Source organism: Dryobates pubescens, chromosome 4, assembly GCF_014839835.1.
Source record: "Dryobates pubescens isolate bDryPub1 chromosome 4, bDryPub1.pri, whole genome shotgun sequence".
Lineage (NCBI taxonomy): Eukaryota > Metazoa > Chordata > Aves > Piciformes > Picidae > Dryobates > Dryobates pubescens.
Genome location: NC_071615.1, coordinates 7,295,945 through 7,314,274, shown reverse-complemented (window position 1 = coordinate 7,314,274; position 18,330 = coordinate 7,295,945). Strand labels below are relative to the sequence as shown.

Genomic DNA, 18,330 nt, shown 5'->3' with positions numbered 1-18,330 from the left:
CTCCCCACCCCGGAAGAGCACGGCGCGGGCCGGGAAGTGCTCCCGGGGCCCGGCCAGGGCCGGTGCTCCGCCGCGCCCCCGCCGGCGGAGAGAGGAATGGCAGTTGGCGGGCAGGAGCGCGGGGTCCCGCGCGCGCTGTTCACGGCCCGCAGCTGTGGGGACTCGCAGGGCACTTGTGGCGCCCCGGGGATCCAGAACGCCCTCACTGAGACGTTGTGGCTGGTCAGCGAGCCGTGAGCCCTGCACTGCAGGCCAGAGGAAAGTTAATATCTCTGCACTGTTCTCTGAAACATGGAAGCATTGCTGGTGTTGATAGTCACGTTAATTAATTTCTTGAGTTAAACCAGAGGATGGCCAAGAAAATGATCAGAGGCCTGGAACAGCTGTCCTCGGAAGCCAGGCTGAGGGAGCTGGGTTTGTTCAGCCTGGAGAGGACTCCAGGGAGCCCTAATAGTGGCCTGCCAGTACCTGAAGGGGCCAATGAGAAGGCTGCAGGAGGACTGACTACAAAGTCCTGTAGTGATAGGATGAGACACAATAGTTTTACATTAGAGAAGAGTAGGTTGTGCATTAGGATGGAGTTCTTTACCGTGAGAGGTGTGGAACACTGGAACAAGTTGCTCAGGGAGATAGCTGAGGCCTGATGCTTGAAGATACTCCAGGTCAGGATGGACAAGGTTCTGGGAGATCTGATCTGATGGAGACTGTCCATGCTGACTGCAGGGGGGGTTGGACTAGATGATCTTTGGTGGTTCCTTCCAATCCAAACCACTCTGTGAGTCTGTCACTTAACACAATGGACATTCTGGTCTGTGACAAGGTCTGTTTACTGCTGTAACAGAAATACTGTTGCAGGGAATGTATTGGGGAGGCAAGTGTGGTTGGGCAGTGGATACTTACTGGTGATTGCTAGGGAGGGTATTTCTGTGCCAAACGTTCCCTAGGAAGGAGATTGATGTGATGCATATGTAGAGATTGCTAAAATATAATTCTGCTCGGTGCAGCCTCATCTGTAAATTGCCACTGCTGTTGGTGGAAGTATTTGTGAGAATCTACAGAGAGTGATAACAGATTCAATTAAATTATTACATTTCTGGTGTACAGATTAACAGGGCAGGAAGAAACTTCGATTGTGGTTCCAATTTCATCCCATCTTCTTAATTGTATGTGCAGTAACACCACACCTTGACATTTGCAAAGTGGCATCAGATCGCCCTGAGTTTGAAATGTGATTCCTAGCCCATGATTATGTAAAATTAAACTGCTGCATAAGTACATTGGGAATTTGACAGGACAACCCCTGCATTAGGAGACAAATAATTAACAACCTGATGAGTGCTTTCTAGTTTATTAAAAATACGTAGGAGTAAGAAGGATTATTGTGTAGTCATACATTTTGGTTTGTGGAGCCTATTTCTAGGTACTGTTTTGAGTATCTCCGTCAGCTGCATGGTAACAGACTTAACAAAAAGATATACTATAAATCACTCTGGGTGTTAGAGCTGACAGCTGTAAATAAATACAGCTGACAGCTCAAATAGCTGTTCCATTGACAGTATGTGGTCTAAATGTGTTAACAAATGTGTAGACTCAGCAGTTTGGAAGTCGTTTAGCAAATAAATGACAAAATAGTGCTGTGATCCAGCAAAAAGCACAATGCCTCTGTATCCCTGGTCTACACACTTTGTTAGTGCTGGAACAGGCCTTGGGAGCTCTGTGTGAGCACACAGCGCTGCAGCTAAATTCAGGGGTCCTGCTAAGGCTATCGGTCATCTCCCTGATTTCTTCTCGGTGTGATGTCAAGAAACGTGAGCAACTATCTGAGTGTCATGGTGAGTAGAGATGGTTTAATAATAGATGTATTTGCTTTGCAGAATCAGAGATTTCATAAAGGAAGGGGTAGTAACTTTACACTGGCTTGGATTATGAGTAAGCATAAAAAGTCACTGAATAGCAGTCAAAACGAATGCAAAACTTCAGGTATTTAAACGCTTTGATTCATTTAGTGTATTTAACAGGAATATCTAGGCTGTAGTTAGTAGCCCAGATCTGTAGTACATGTAAAAGAAAAACTGGGAAAAGAGCTTGAGGAATGGGCTAGACAGTTTAAAAGATGTTAGCTTTGAAGATGATTTGTAGTAATATATTAATAATTTCCCTGCTGATCACAGCAAGAAATGAGACAGAGAATTACATGAAGAATTATGCCATTGTCTGACATAGTTAAGGCATGGTATTTCTTGTGCTTAGAGGTTGAATGAAGCCACTGTTTGTTTTATATTTTAACTATTCAGAGACAGGGTAACATGGCACAAGATATTATGGGGTAACTGAAATGGAACTCTGGAGCCATGTCTTTTACTGGAATCAGAAACACTATTTCCTAATAATGTGTTTTTATTGTTGTTGTGCCTAGTGAATAATTTGAGTACATAATGTACAAGTGGTAATTCTGGTAACTAGTGAGAACTTACATTGCAGTTGGTGAGTGACAATAGTAGCTGATTTTTGAATGCTGCCTCTCACATCAAATCTTTTCATTAAATGTAGTTCTAGAAAGTGGCTGCTCATTCCCTTCAGTAAGCCTCCATATCCATGTGTTAAATGGCAGTTAAATAAGGTAAATGTCCTTAGTTATTTTACCTTCCTTGTAGGTCAATAAAGCCCTACCCAGGAGTTTTCTCGAATACAAGTGCTTACTTGACACTGGAATTCTGTGTAATGTGTTTCCAGAAGGAAGCCTGTCAATGGCATTTTGGTTTAGGCCATGGAGCAGACAGGTATCTTTGCCAGTCAATAAATCCAGTTTGATTATCACTGTCACATGCTTTATGAGTCCGTTCAAAACTTTGAGCTGGCATTTCAAGGATTCCAGGGAATGGATAAGTTGTTTGAACTTTAAAATTTGGTTTCTTTCACTTCAGAAATCCTGAAAGCCAACAGGTTTTCCTTCATTTCAGACTTCTCCCATAGAGAACAACAGTCTGCTGGAGTAACCCTAACTGTTAGGGTTTTTAAAGGTACTTTTATCCTGAAGGAAAAAGATGGAAAGATTCCTTTAACTGCAATACTTTGGCTGTTGGAGAGAGCTCAGAATATGTCAAGTAGAGTAAATGGGTTGTATTTTTTTCTGCTTGGTGCTTTAGTGCACAACTTGTACATAGTAATATTCTATAAACAAACAATTGAGACACGTTTTGAACAAGAGTTTTCTGAAGCCTTTACATACAAACTAATTAAAAGCATCTGTGTCAGGCCAAGAAGTGCTGCCCTAGTCTTTTTGTCCCTTGACTCTTGACTGGGCCTTAGTACCTTTTGTAGGTCAGGTGTTTTAGAGGAGCTTTTTACACAGAGCAGACAGCTGTGGTATATGCTTCCTGGGAAATGAACAAAGTTCTACTTTCAGCCATTCAGATTTGTTGTGGGACAGGGCACTGCACAAATCTTCTGTCCACCTCTCTCCAGTGACCTGCTCCAGCAATGTGTTGCATCTTAGTGGAGAACAGCAGAATTTGTACTTTGCCTGGGTCCGTACTGCAAAGGCTGAAGCTTTGATGGGAGCTAGAGTTCAGTGTGCAAGAGCAGCTGGAAAGCTCTGTATTTTACATGCATTTGCCTGCCTGGTGTCAAGGTCAGGACACTTAATTGTCAGTGAAATGGAGAGCTATTTGTTTGTTATTTACATATGAACTACTGCACGACTCTTCTGTCATCAGACTATTTTCATTGCCAAGAACACACTTTCTTTCTTGTGAATATCCTATGACATCCATCTTACACAATCAGAATCTCCATGGGGCAGATGCTCAGCATGTGTAAATCTGAGTAGTTCTGTTTAAGTCACAGATACTCTAGGGATTTGCTCCAGGTGAGCATATTTTAAAATGTTAAGAAATATTACAATAAGACAATGGTGTGTGTGTGTGTGTGTGTGTGTGTGTGTGTTTTGTTTTCCTAGTCAGTTTGTATTATTTCTGCACAATAGTAGGGGGAAAAATGATGACAATATTAAATTCTCACATGTGCTGAGTGTACCAGTTTATGAGCAACTTGGATGCCAGATTAAGCTGCTTGAAAACATTTTGAAATGGGACAAAAATTCTGTTTTCAATCACCAAGTGTGAGGCATTGTGGATTAATGTAAAAGGCAGTAGATATTTCTTGTCTGGCTCTCCAGCACTTGGCTCCCAGAAGAGCAGATAGTTGCAGAGAAGACACAGAGATGAGTATTCAGGAGTGAATCGCTCTAGAATTTGCTTTGGTGCAGCAGACATTAGGGTGAATGGCACTCCGTTAACTCTTCTTCACACTGAGTAATGGAGGATTTTTATGTATTTAACTGCTTTTGATTTGATAATAAATATGTTTGAGGCCAACAGGAAATTTTCAATTGCTGTTTTATTAGATTTGAAAAATACAGGCTGGGAGAGAGAAAAGCACCAAGGTTATCAAAGCATTAGCTGTCTGGGTTCTATGACTTTGTTGCTCTGGAAGGCAGATAGCCCTTCTCACAAGTGCATTCAGATTCTTTAGGCTTCTTCCCTAGCAGTAAGTGATTATCTCATAAACAATTCAGCTCCCATTTTGGTGGGTTTCTGCAGTTACCAGTGTACATGGAGACTTTTGAAAAGAAAAACAAAATACCAGTTAATCTGGAGTGTAGTCATTTGCAGCCCAGGAATAAATACATTGAAACTGCAGTGACTGAACCTTTGCTGAAAAGGCTTCTCTTGCGTTTGAGTGACTTCCTACAAGCTGCCTGTGTGTGAACTGCAGGATACAGCACTTGTTAATGTTGAGAAAACAAGTAGATATAGAAATACTCCAGCAGACCACCAGACTCTCTTTTCTAATGACTGAATTGTTTGTTCACAAAAAGACATTTCTTCAGCACCCCCAGATGTGGGTGCTTTTGTGAAGGACATTTCTAATACGACAGATACAGCCTAGAAGTACCAGGTAGAGTACATTAGATCGTTCTCAACATGCATTTCTACAAATTCTTCCACCACTTAGTCCTCCCTATTGAGAAAAGTAGAAATACTACCAAGAAGATACTTTCGTTGTTGTTTCCCCTCTGCTTTTTAAGGCCTCACAGCTATTGGAAACCTCAAGTCCACATAGGCTTTCCTTTTAATTCTTTCTGCACCAAAGCACGTGGGGTTTATGTTCTTCTTCTTGTAACTGGCTAATTTAAAAAGAGCAGTTGGAAACTGGAGCAATCTCGTGCAGAAACCACTTCAGCAAAATTACATGACTGCTTTTCACTTGGTGGTCACTGAGGGATTTTATCCTCACCTACTTCACAACCACATCTGAGCTTTGACTAAGACCTGAGTGTTTTAAGAACTTCAAGCTTAAGCCAGACAGCCTTTTGTAAATGAAACTCACACTGCTTTCAAAAGCTGTTCATATATGAAGGCCTGATAAGATCAAGATCTTGAAGGGATTAACAGTTGCAGTTTAGGAGTCAGAAAACCAGACACAAGCTACAGTATCTGAATCATTTTTATTGGATATTTTTAAGGGAAGTGTCTGCTAAAATAGAACATAGTAAATGGTCCACACAATGGAAAAAAAAATCACCAATCACTGTTTCATTATGTTGCTAAGGCAATGAACAAATAGCAGACACTGTCAAGATAATTTCAAGGTTTTGGAGTGTCTCATGCAGATTCATCCCACTTCTGTCTTGCTTGGTCCTTTTGAACCTCTAAGACTGCACCAGTTCTTGGAATTCTGTGCAAGAGAAGAAAATATTTATGGCAGAAACATTGAAGGATTAGAAGCAAAAGATGTGTGGTTTATTAGAAATGTTGTCTAAACTTCCCCCCTTTAAACTACAGGCAGAAAGACAATGATTCACTGACATTTAGAAGGAATAGGAGAATGTTCAGGGCGTTTGGATCCTTCTCTCTGGGTAATACTCATCTTAGATAAAAATAATGGAATGGCTAAGATGAAATTCAAGTGAGCAGTTAAGAACTTACAGAATTAAAATTGACTCCATATGTCCTATTAGCTGTTTGTAGTAGTGTGGATTGCACAAAAGCCAAAACCATTATGCAGTTCCACGTGGTGTGTTAGTGAAGCACTGTGTTGTACAACAAGATACTGTCATTTGGAAGATCTGGTAAATGTTTGGCTCCTGTGAGTTCAGAGTATCTGATCCATCCTGTCTCTGAACAACTATATTAGTATAGAGATTGCTTCATAAATCATGTGTGTTTATTCTGGCACATTTCCTAAGGAACTGGCTTTAATTCCTTCCAAAGAAAAAAAAGCCAGAAGAGTTCTGTCCTCCTAGCACAGTGAGCTGGGGAATCTGCACACCAGCACATTCCCTGCGTGCTATTCCCTAAGCCCCTTTCATGCTCATCTAGGCAGCTTGCTTCTCTCATGGGACAAGTTGCCATTGGCTGCAGCCTTTTGTGTGTGTGCTGCCCGTTCAAAATGGGACACAGAAGTATGGAATGATGAGATCGGGAGGTTTCTGCGCTGAGCAGCTATTAAATCACAACGACATTTCCACGGGGTGAGTGCAATATGCTGCTTCCTAAAGCAGCTGCTTCTTCCTGTCTGGTCCCTAACCTGCCACTGAAGACAAATAGCGCAGAGCCTGTTGTGGGATCTCCTGTGGGGGTAGTGGCACTTGATCATTCTGTTCTGTTTATTGTGCAAAGCAAATATTGAACTATAATGTTAGCTCTTGCACAGGATGAATGATTTCACTGACTGGCAGAATTTCTGTTGAGACATGACTGCTGTTGAGAGCCACTGTATGTGCTATTCATTCTCCTGTGGAGAGCCGATTCTTTTGTCCTTGATTTTACAGTTGTTTGTTACAAGTGATGCTAGTGCTTACATCTGTGGAAGGAGAAATAAGGGGCAGTTCCTTTCAAAATAACTGGAAATCTGTGAGTGAATGGCATTGAGAAAGTCCCTTAGGGCAGCCTAGGTGGGGTTATTGACTTTCATGTGCAGAAGGAATTGCAGGAAGGAACCTGTAAGATCAGGGACTGTTCCTGCCCATAAGTAGATTGTCACTGCAAGGGTGTCAGTAAAATTGCTGAGTAGGCATTAATGTACCATCAACATAAAAGAGAATCACACATCATCACAAGGAGTGATGAGGAGTCTTATTCTTTATATAAATATAAATAAGTTTATACCTTCAGCCCCAATTTTACCATCCCCATCATGATCTGCAGCTGCCAGGAAGGTCTTGGTTTCTGAGGTGGTTAACACTCTGGCTCCACACTCAAACCTCTGAAGGAAATACCTAGGAAGAAAACAACTGTGATTATGATTTTCACAGATCATTTTTCTTTTATGCTGATAGCTATCCACAAACAAATAATTACCACAATGGCCAAGTCCTCGAAACACTGCTTCATTTGACATGCTAAATCTTAGTCACACACATTTCTGCTTTTTAAGTTCAGCCCCGATCCAACTGGTTCTGTCCACTACTGAAATCCAGCCCCAGGGAGTTATTTGTTCCATACTAAGCATTAAAGGCAGGCATTTACTAAATGTGTTTTTCTCTGTAGGGATTATCTGCTTAAATGCACCTTTCACTGTCTGCTGAAAGCTTTTATTAGTGTTTAGCATAACTTGTGCTCACATTTACAGAACAGTACTGGAAAGGAAAAAAAATGCTGGTGTTTGGACAGCCTCTAAATAGTTAACAAAGTCCTTACTTGAGCTCATCTTCCTCAATAAAGCCACTCTGATCATTGTCGAGAATCCGGAAGATCTCCTTGATCTGGCTGCTACTCTTTTTAGACATCCCACTGATCTGAAAGAATTTTTTGGGACTAAAGGAATCTGGAGCTGAAAATAAATTAATAAATAAATTAACCCCAGACCACTGCTTTCACTGTTGCTAAATGGTCTGAGGACGTTGCTTTGTTACATTTTAATTGTTCTAAACATGAATGATAGATAAAGCCTGTCAGAGATACTGCACCGTGTGTACCCTCCTAAACATACAAAAAGATAATCATATGGGGATAAGTTACAAACTGACAGTATAAACCAGTCATGAACAAATGTACTGTGACAGCTAAGTAAAGAGATTACAGAAATCTGTTCACAGTATGTGCTTGTTCAGTATTCCTTTGGAAGGGAGTTAAAGTTGCCACGTGTTACACAAAACAATTTTGAGAGTTTTAATTGTTTTCTCACCTTGGCAGTCCCTCAGAGCAGCAGCAATATCAGAAGGGCTTAGAATGTCTGTAAGGCTCATTTTATACCTGTGCAAAATAGCATATTGCAAAGAGATTTGTGAAATGCAAATGCATCTTACAACAGATTGATTTTGCAGTGTTCTGAAGCACGCTATATGGTAACAAAGACTTCTGAGGGTAGATGAACCTAATTGATCAAACCAACATCACTGCTATTCCTGAACTAATTAGAAGATTTAGTACATCACTTCCTTAAAATCAGCAGTGCTGAAATAATAGTTCTTAGTGAGACAGATTACATAAATCATATTGTGAGTTCATGATCATTTTTTTAAATCATTTACCTGCATAGTATTTAAGTACAGCACATTTTAAAACTTTATGTAACTCTTAATCTAATAACTCTATGTAAACTGTTAATCTAATAACTCTATGTAAAATCTTAATCTAATAACTCTATGTTACTGTTAATCTAATAATTAGTCTTACTGGAATGCATGGCCTCTGGCAATACAAATAACAGTATATGCAGTGGAAAAAAGGTCAAGAAGGTTTGCTGCTGTTTTCTCCCCCGACAGTTCTGAAGAATAAAAAGAAAGCTGATACTTATCTATAGAAGGTCCATCCACATGTAATTCCAGCAATTAAAAAAACCTTAGAACAATGGTTATTGTACTTACTATGGGTGCAGCTCTGCACAGTAAATTCATTTAATTAATCTCAAGTCAGCTGCTCACCTTTATAGTTTTCTGAGCTAGATAAAGGAAAAATAGCTGAGGAGACAGCAGGCAAAATAGTAATGTTGGCTCTGGCTTGCCACTCTGGCTTATAAAGGATTCAAAAGGTGACAATAACCACTACTTAGGTTACTGTTTCATGGATCAGATGTTTGATTTGAGACCTAGCTCAAATTTCTTCCTTAACTAATTAAACTTTTCTTTCTATTTATATCCTAAGATAATATAGACAAGAAGAACAGGGTTTTTTAATAAATCCACTTGTGCTTAATTTAAGTACAACTCTGCCATCAAAATGCAGCTTTTCAATCCCCAAGTATGTTAAAGGTTTTCAGTTGCATCTTTTAAGTTGCTCACTGGAAGATGACTCCAGCAGACAAATCCTGGTCAAAAGAAACTAGTTGGTTTCCCCGAGTCTGTTGATCCTTTGGAATGTATAACGGAAGGTGGAGATGAAAGATCAGAGGTGACAATGTGTCATTCTGACAAAGACAGCTTGTCACTAGGATCGAGGCAGGCATGCTATAATTTGGGGTGATCTTTCTACAGTAAGCTTCATTTCATATTTCCTGACCATTTTCTAAATTACTGTTCTATCCCTTATCAGGAGTAGAACAGAAGCCAATGCCTTGAGTGACAGCAAAACTCTGACAGTGGGTGAATCTGAGTAAACTAATTTTGTCTGCATTTCTTGGAAGATTATGGACAATCAGATGGCCTACTTAATAATCTGCTCTGAAAACTCTAAATCACATTAAATCTGTAATAGACTTGAAATTGTACGAATCAGAGTTTGTTAGTGTAGAGACAGATTTACAACACACTCTACAACACACTCTTACAGTCAGTTTCCTTAATAAGAACTTAAAATAAGCTATAAAAGGTGGGACTTTATTATATATTTCAAGAGCATTGATTTTGGGAAGAAAAAAACTTAAGGAAATTGGGAACAACAGATAACAAAGTTTTCCTTCTCAGACACATTTTTTTTTCCCTTTAAGGATCTGTGTAGATGAAATTGCAGCATGGAAACAAGTAAAGCATGCATGTATTTTGGAGTTTATTGTGGAACAGTCTATTATGGTATTAAAAGTAATGTTCTCCTCATTGTTTGAGTTTTTAATGGGTGGCAATAGCATGGCATGCTGAACAAGTACCATGTTTTATAGTAGCAAAAGTTACAAATGATGCTGTGGAGTGGAGTACAGTAGTAATGTGTCTAAGCCTTGGTGTAAGTTAATGGACTACAGTGGGTTTACTGCTGATTGGTTTAATGACAGTGAGAAAAGTATCAAGCATAGCAGTTGTTCCATAGCACCTTTGTCTGAACTGGGGTAGAGAAAGCAAGGTTTAAGTAGCACAAAAACACAGACATCATTTAGTGACACTTCAGCCTATTATGCTGTTTCGTTTGTATGCAAAAGAAAGTGACATAAATCACAAATAATCAGACTTGCTTTTAATCCCCAGTATCAGATGTCTAGTAGTGAAAGTATGCTCCCTTCTGTTTCTTTCAGTAGGAAAACTGTTTAGTCATCTGGAAAAAAACATTTTCTATTATGCCTAAGCACCATGGGCTGTTGTAAATTAGTGTTGTCTGACTAAAACAACTTGAGCTATGCTGATGTGTAGAAGTGAAGGTGTGATCTCAGGTCTTTCGGTGTTTCAGGGTTGTTTTTTCTTCTTAGTTCAGTACTGTATGTACATGTTGATTTCTGTCTGAGATTTGTGTGATATTTTGATCCACCAGACAGTGGCTGTGGGAGTGAAGAGCATGCTGTGCTTTCTGCAGGATCATTTTGAAATAATGTTCATCCTTCTTGCACTCTGTTGTGAATTTTTGTCCTTTATGATCATCTCAAGTTGAACTTGATGTTTTTACTGCCAAGGTGTTTCTAGTTTGGTTTTTTTTTTTTAACCTCTCTGATCATGCCATAAGATGTTTACAGTAGGCTTCCTTTATTTCTGCTTGCACTGCACACTGCTCATTGAGCTGCTTGTTTTGTTCAGATTTTTGACTTGTCATACAACAGTAATTATTAAAACTAATGAGAATGAGGAAATGGAAATAGAGGAACACAACGAGAAAAAGATGAACCTATAATAATCAAGCTCAAAATATGTCTGCAACTAATTCAGGGATTATGTTAAAATATTAGCAATCAATGCTCAAAGAATGGCATCTGGTTACCTCATGCACTCTGCCACGGTGCACAGGATGCTGAACTGTTTTTAAATGTATTCAACAGTAGTAAAAGAGCCAGAATTAATATTGTATCAAAATATCATCTCAAATAAAAGTGAGATAACTGCTGCAATAAGTTCACTATTACTGCTTACAAAGGGATCTTTAAATGTTTGAAATTCAACCCTGACAACAAAAGTGATGCTAATCTTGGCAGAAGGATGGTTGACAAAAGCCTAAAAGAGCTGAATTTCAGAATCTAGTTGATGTCACTGTATATTGATACAGGTGGGAATCTAGGGTTACTGGGTTTTTATTTATTTATTAATGACACTTCATCTGAAGTACAGGTTTCTCTCCACTACAATTAGAATGACATAATCAGGGATGTGTATATGATATAAAGGAATGCTTAAATTAAAGAATCTATTTTTACAGCTAAATTATCTGCCTGTTTTCATTACTTCTAGGGTATGCTTTAGCTTGGGTGATTGTAATCACTGTAGGGGTTCAAAAACTGAGATCTATAAAATAAATCTTCTAAAAGATGTTACACAAGAAATGTAATGCTATAAAGAAAATACCTAATAATTCAACCAAAACAACAGCTGCTAGATAATGGGCAGCTAATAACAGTGCAAAATCTGGTACAGAATCTGAGTATTATTGCACAGCTTCCAGGAATGTTTAGCTCTTATTCCTATGAAATACCAATAAAAAAACCCATTTTTGTTTGTTTGTTTATTTGGTTTGGGGTTTTTTTTGGCTCTACTGGGGATGCCTGGAATTGTTATTGGGTTGTTCATCTAAAGATATAAGTACTTGTATAACTTCTCAGGTTTTTCTCCAAGATGTCTTTATGTGCAGTATATACAGGAATGTTAAATACTTTTTTTCATTGGTTGGTTGGGGTTTTTTTGTTTTGTTTTGTTCTGTTTTAGACCTCCAGGTGTAGTTCTGAGAAATGCAGAACATTCACATTGATAATTGATTCTTTCTAGGAATCTAACCATATGAAGCAACTGTTTCCAAATAAGTACTGTTCACTTCTCTAATAAGCAGAGGAAGGTTGTGTTCTGCTAAATCATCGACAGGTTGTGGACTAGCCTTTCATTCTTTGTGGTCTGTTTGTTCTGCAGTACAGAGTTAATTAGCAGTGGCAATCAGCTAAAGACATGTCTTTAAGCAGATGCAGAAGAAACATCAGCAGCTGTCTCAGGTGCGATCAGAGGAGAGGTGTTAACCTGAGACCAGCTACAATAAAGAGATGCTGTAGCAGCTGTTTGGAAACCCACACAACTGCCTCATTCAGCCCTCGGTTGCATGAGGGCCAGAACAATTGTGTCATGATCCTGGATAACAGATTCTGTCTTTGTAATGAGTTTGGAAGTAACTAAAATATAGAATCATAGAATGGTTTGGCTTGGAAGGGATCTCTAAAGGTCATCCAGTCCAACTATCGAAATAGATACTTACTAACTCTGTGGTTGATCGTTAATGTTGATGTCTCAGTGGTGATAGCAGGGAATCTTAGTGTGAATATAGCTATACCACTGAAAAGGGTCTTTACAACAAAATGAATTATATCCTGCCACTGCAAGTTGCCTCTTAAGGAACATTCTTCAACCATATAGAAATAATTACAGAATCCAAGCTGAATGGCTGCTGGGACCACAGTCTTTTACCATAGTTAACCGAGAAGTTTAAGAACATGGTTTACTTTTAGACATTTTGCATTATTGCAATGAAGGATGAAATCCAGGCCTTGAAAGCCTCTGTGACAAAGCTTTCTTTCCATGCAGAAAGTGGAGGATGCTACCTAGAGCACTGAGCTGCAGAATCAAAAGTTCAAGATACATCCTGCAGCACTGTGGGTCTGGAACTAAAGGAAGACAGGTATGTCTCTCACATTAGGAGAAACATCTTTTGTGCTTCCCCCCATTTAAATGATGTCCTTACCATTCTGTGTTAATGAGATTGATCTCTATTTGAAAATGATAGCAGAATAGACTAACATAACTGATACATAGTGTAAGTAATTTATAGAGATTGGTCTGATCAGAACATTGTTGTCCACTTAAAAAGCTGTCCTGGAAGACGTCTACTAGCAGTTGGTATGCTGTGTGTTTGTCTTTAAATGCACCTGAAAGTGCTCAGTAACACGATTTTCTCTCTCTGACCCTAAATGCAATTGTCTTAAGGTGTTTCTGTCGGGTCTCAGCATTAGAGGCAGTGTCAGATGGAGTGTTCTTTGAAAGTCAAATCGTTCAGGTTTTCTGTGTGTTTGAGGAATAACTGCACCCCAAGATTGGAGGCTGTGAAATGGGCACTGCCTTTTGTGGGATGTAAAAGATATGTACAGTGATGCTACACAGTTACCAAAGGCTTTTTGCACATGGCTGTATTTCACTGGGTAAGAAGCCATGGTAAAATAAAGCACTTAGCACTGAAGTGGTTCCAACTATTTCTGTATTTGCTGCCTGTCTCATTGATGTCAGTGGGATTTCTGCCATTCATTTCAGCAGTAGGAGGATGTATAAACCTCAGCAAAGTATAAATACCCTATATTTAGACTTAACCTTATAAGTAAACATCAAAACTCACTTATTTAAACAGAAATGGCCTTCTAAGTGAAGGAGGAGCAGATGTCTAGATTCAGAGAAGTGCTTAAAACATACATAAAGCATGTGACAAAATTCTGTTAATGAAAGGCAGCCACAAAATTAGGGACTCTGGTGGAGAGGGTTGGATAGAATAATTTGCAGAATAATGCCATGATTTCAGACCTCTAGATTTATGATTCCAGAAGAGTTATTTTTCACTTTAAGGGAGCTGTGTGGGAACATATGATTATGGTCATGCAGCAGCCTTTCCAGCTGTGGCCCTTAGAGGCACAATTTTAAGAGCTTTCTTAATGCACATTACAAGCAATCACAGAATTTTCACAATACCTGACAGCCTGTGTGAGTGAGAGAGAGGAAAAGGAGGAGAGTGTGTTCTTACAACAGAAAACAGCATTTTCTGCACCAATATGTTTAATGGCAATACTGAATGAAGGAAAGGTCTAAAAGCGTCTGTAGTCACAGGCTCTTAACTTTCTGGAGTGATCACTGAAGCTGATACCAGACTTACCTTGTCATTAATTTTTTACCATTCTTAATGGAATGGTAAGTGGTGAAATTGTCTTAGATTTGTAGACCTAGCAGGCTAATCGGTGTGGAAGTAAGTGTGGTTAAATAAAGGAGCTGCCTGCTAACTCAAAAGTTATCTGAGCTGTCTGTGCCTTTCTCTCTCATTATCCATTAATATTGGTATGATGCTTGAGGATCTTCACGTGACCCATATTACATGGTGATACAAAACATAGTATCAGCCAAGATATACTGCATTTTATGGCAGTCATGAGAGCTTTCAGCCCTGCAGTCAGACTGCAGGTACAAATGCCTCAGAATTGTGGTTGTTGCTCTCCTGAAATGACATCAAATTCGTAAAGGTGAAATTGTTTGATGAATAATTAGTTTATCATTGTTGAGAAAAATTCTTCAATATTAGGGCCTCATTTATTCAACAGAGTCAATGGAAAGATATTTTTGGCAAATAGGACATCCATGCAAAACAACCTGCAGTTGTGCTAACAATTAATGCTCCAGACATTTACCTTGCAAGAACTCATTTTAGCATAAATGATGTTGATTAAAGGGTACCAAATCTCTGTTCTGACTCTCAAGTCTCACACTGACAGGGGAAATCTTGGCTCCTGACTCCTACCCTTGTGCAGGTAGACCCATGTCTTGCTCCTTTCTGTCTCTGTGCCATGGTATGCAACAGCTGGTGTGCTGGATATTTAATGCCTGATGGATGGCACTAAAGGGCATCCAGTGTGTGAGGTGAATCCAACAAAAGTATTTATTCCCCTGCTGCAAACAAGCATCACAGACATTTTCTGAGACCTCCATCCTGTTCCCAAGATTTGAGGCATAGGGTCCCCTCCTTTGGAAAACAAAATGTTAGCATTCTGTGTGCAGAGATTATTTAATGTGGCAAAACTGAGTCGTCAGCAGAAGTGGACAGATGGGTGGGTTACTAGAAGTGTTCTGACTTGAATTAGCTCCAGCAGCTAGAAGAGTTTAACTTCGTGTAAGTGGAACGCTAGTGCCATCAGGTGGGCAGGAAGCTGCGTGAGCCCTTGGAGAGTTTTGAATGTGTTAGTAGTAATCCAGATTCATCTTGGATACACTGGATCTTATTAGTGCTAGGTCCAGCCAATTCATTAGTGTCTGAAACATAATCAGCTGCATCAAAACGTATGGAACATTAAATACAACTTTTGATTAAATACCACTGCTACCAGTTACCATAAACAGGTTTTACCCCTGCACATTTTATTAATCCTGGTTTTTTACACAGGTGCTCTCTGTTTATGCAAATATTGAAAATAAATGGCCCAGAGACATGCTTTGAATTTTCCCTTAATATTTTTATTAGTGACTTAAATGCCCAAAATTCAGATGAGCAGAGTGGGTTCCAATTCAGTCTCCCAGTGATATAGACCTTCTGCTTAAAACACTGGGGAACATGAGTGAAGTATTACTGCACTACTTCAAATGTTTTCCAGCAATAGGAAATGAATTGACAGCAATTGACCTTGCAGGGTACAAAATGAGTAAGTGAATAGTAAGCTGTCTATGGCACAGATATCTTCGTCTTTATCTTGACAGCTTGTTAAGATTTGACCAGAGCCTGAAACTCTGAAAAAGAAATAAGAGGATAATAAAATGGGACCACATTTTGTAAGTGCACAGTCAAAAAAAGTAATTCATTTTTAGAGTTAAAATGGGAAACTAATGATACTTCCTCTGATTATCGTTCCTTAAATCTAGCACACTGTATGGATGCAAAGGAATTGTTGCATTTGCCACATTGTACCACGGTTCAATAGTAAAAAGCAGTGAAATGATATACTGAGGTTTTATAAATATGTCAATTTAGATTCCAGTCCTGAAAAAAAATCTCTGTAGAGAAATAAAAGGACTGACCACCTATAGCTGAGGGCAGAATATAGTCTGTCTCCTTTGTTAGAGCCTCTCTATAATACAAAGCAGATCTGAGCACCTCAGAATCAGATCCGTAATATGCAGTGTATGAAGCAGGGCACCTGCCTGGAGTCTCAAAGGCAGCTATTCCTCTGTTTAATAAAAGCAGTCTTACCTTCCACTCCAATTTTACCATCTCCATCACTATCACCTGCTTCCAGGAATGCCTTGGTCTCAGTGTCAGTCAAAACTCTGGCACTGGCTGAGAAATTCTGCAGGAAATATCTGTTAAAGGTGAGAAGACAAAGGAGTGAGACACTCAGTACTGAAAGCATTCAGAGTTTGTTACTGGTAATAGCTGCAAAATTCTGAGCTTGATGCGATTCTTGAGACTATTTCAAAAGCTCTTTGTGTAAGAATAAGAGTAAGAAAGTAAGAGGATGTTACATCACAACATTAAAAATTCCTTGATGCTATTTTGGTCTCATTGGATTAAAAAGGCAAAATTAAAACTGACTCCATAGTGGCAGGATTTGTCTTCCCTCCTCTTTTATCATCTTTCTTTTCTCCCAACATGTAGACTTAAGCATGGCAAGAATTTTTCTAACCTTACTTTTTTACTTCAAAGTCAGATGAATATGATCTGGAAGATAAAATTCGTGTGACAGAAGGAAAGATGAGAGCAAAGCAGCCCTTTGAATTCAGTCTAGTAAAAAAATCTTGCAATAATAAAAAGCAAACTCTAGCAGAAGTTCTATTTCTGTCTTCACAGTCTGTCAGTTACCCCTAGATGAAACAAGTGCTATCAGAGTGTTCTCTTGTTGTGATCCAATATTCCCTTCATTATATGTCTTGCAGCTCCTTCAGCACAAGCATAGGCATGCACATGTGCACACACACACACACAATTGTCTCTCATCCAAAGAGAGAGCTGGAAATGGAGGAATTCTGATCTTATCCTGCATGTTCAAACAGTAAAACACAAGCCTGTGGGTAACTCACTTTTTTATTTACTTACTTCAGTTCTTCTTCCTCAATAAAGCCACTCTTGTCTTGGTCAAGAATTTCAAACACTTTAGCGAGCTGGTCTTTGGACTTGGAGTTGAGACCCACTTTGATGAAAAAGGTTTTGTAATCGAATGAGTCAGCAGCTGAAATATGCAGAAGAGATGAAGAAAAGTAGGTCAAGATCTGGACCACCCCACCCCCCCAAAAAAAACCCCCCAAAAAAGCTATTTGGTCAAAAAGCTGCAAACTATTCTGTAGTATGGTGAAGGTTAATGCAAACCCTAATCAAGAAGCTTGTATTTTTGGGAACTTATTTCAGCTTAATGGGATTTTTTCATCAGTGATCTCTCAGATCTAGGAAGATAAATATTGACTGTGGTGTTCATCATGCAAGAACAGATACTTGTAAATAGATGCTTCACTGAAACAAATTAATGGAGTTTGAGGATAAGACCCAGGATTTCAGCCTCTGGAATTTATCATACTTAAATTTGGTACAATGTGGAAGTGATAATGGGTGTTTGTGCCTTGTCTGGCAGAGATCTTGCATTTGTTCCTTTACTTTGCATTCTTTTTTTCCCCTTTCTTTTTGGTAAAGCAATTAAAGCTGGAATTGTAAAACAAACGTAACAAGAACATCTTACCATGTATCCTGGAGAGGGAATCAACATTGTGCTGCCTAGTTCATCCATTCAGCCTTTTTTTGTTTCCGTTGGAATTGGAATGTTGGGGTAGTCAGGACAAAAGAATTTGATAGATAAACAAAAAGCTACATTTAAAACATGAATGTTACCTTGGCAGCTCTGTAGGCCGGCAGCAACTTCAGCCTCCGTCAGGATGCCAGAAAGAGCCATGTCAAAGCTACTGTGAAATAGAAAATAATACTGAGGATGGTTCATAATGATCTTGCTCTGTCAGCCTTTGCTGCTGCCCCAAGAGGACAACCAAGTTTGATAAGTGGGGCAGTTGCAATCTAGGTATTAGGGCAAACCAGGGTAGTGGCCCTGCAGGAATAGAATAGAATAGAATAGAATAGAATAGAATAGACCAGGTTGGAAGAGACCTTCAAGATCATCGCATCCAACTCATCAACCAATCTAGCCCACCTAAACAACTAACCCATGGCACCAAGCACCCCATCAAGTCTCCTCCTGAACACCTCCAATGAACTAACT

General features: G+C 39.3%; 2 protein-coding genes across 4 annotated transcripts; both read right to left on the bottom strand.

Annotated features, from left to right (window-relative positions):
• Window positions 1–5,550: 5,550 nt before the first annotated feature.
• LOC104299255 (parvalbumin, thymic CPV3) lies at window positions 5,551–8,996 on the bottom strand. Of its 3 annotated transcripts, none has more exons than XM_009899409.2 (5): window positions 8,930–8,996; window positions 8,191–8,258; window positions 7,704–7,836; window positions 7,173–7,282; window positions 5,551–5,739 (listed from the first exon to the last, which is right to left on the bottom strand). In XM_009899409.2, the coding sequence occupies exons 2-5, from the start codon at window positions 8,249–8,251 to the stop codon at window positions 5,714–5,716; spliced, it is 330 nt and encodes a 109-aa protein (XP_009897711.1). In that variant the 5' UTR covers window positions 8,252–8,258; window positions 8,930–8,996; the 3' UTR covers window positions 5,551–5,713. The 3 variants fall into 3 exon arrangements, with proteins under 3 accessions (XP_009897711.1, XP_054017293.1, XP_054017294.1); XM_054161318.1 differs by having other exon boundaries at window positions 8,873–8,982; XM_054161319.1 differs by lacking the exon at window positions 8,930–8,996 and having other exon boundaries at window positions 7,704–7,801.
• Window positions 8,997–15,836: 6,840 nt separating this feature from the next.
• On the bottom strand, window positions 15,837–18,027 carry LOC128897177 (parvalbumin beta-like). Its single transcript, XM_054161317.1, has 4 exons — window positions 17,949–18,027; window positions 17,166–17,298; window positions 16,323–16,432; window positions 15,837–15,862 (listed from the first exon to the last, which is right to left on the bottom strand). The coding sequence occupies exons 1-4, from the start codon at window positions 18,007–18,009 to the stop codon at window positions 15,837–15,839; spliced, it is 330 nt and encodes a 109-aa protein (XP_054017292.1). The 5' UTR covers window positions 18,010–18,027.
• Between the last annotated feature and the right edge of the window lie 303 nt (window positions 18,028–18,330).

Bases quoted from the DNA above. Each gene is read 5' to 3' on its own strand.
- LOC128897177 (XM_054161317.1), bottom strand. From the start codon at position 18,009: ATGGCTCTTTCTGGCATCCTGACGGAGGCTGAAGTTGCTGCCGGCCTA. The intron at 17,299-17,948 runs GTAACATTCATG...TGCATATTTCAG, and splicing joins CGGCCTACAGAGCTGCCAAG to CTGCTGACTCATTCGATTAC. The intron at 15,863-16,322 runs GTAAGACTGCTT...TTTCTTTTTCAG, and splicing joins TGGTAAAATTGGAGTGGAAG to AGTTTCAGGCTCTGGTCAAA.
- LOC104299255 (XM_009899409.2), bottom strand. From the start codon at position 8,251: ATGAGCCTTACAGACATTCTAAGCCCTTCTGATATTGCTGCTGCTCTG. The intron at 7,837-8,190 runs GTGAGAAAACAA...ATTTATTTTCAG, and splicing joins TGCTCTGAGGGACTGCCAAG to CTCCAGATTCCTTTAGTCCC. The intron at 7,283-7,703 runs GTAAGGACTTTG...TTTTCTTCCTAG, and splicing joins ATTGAGGAAGATGAGCTCAA to GTATTTCCTTCAGAGGTTTG.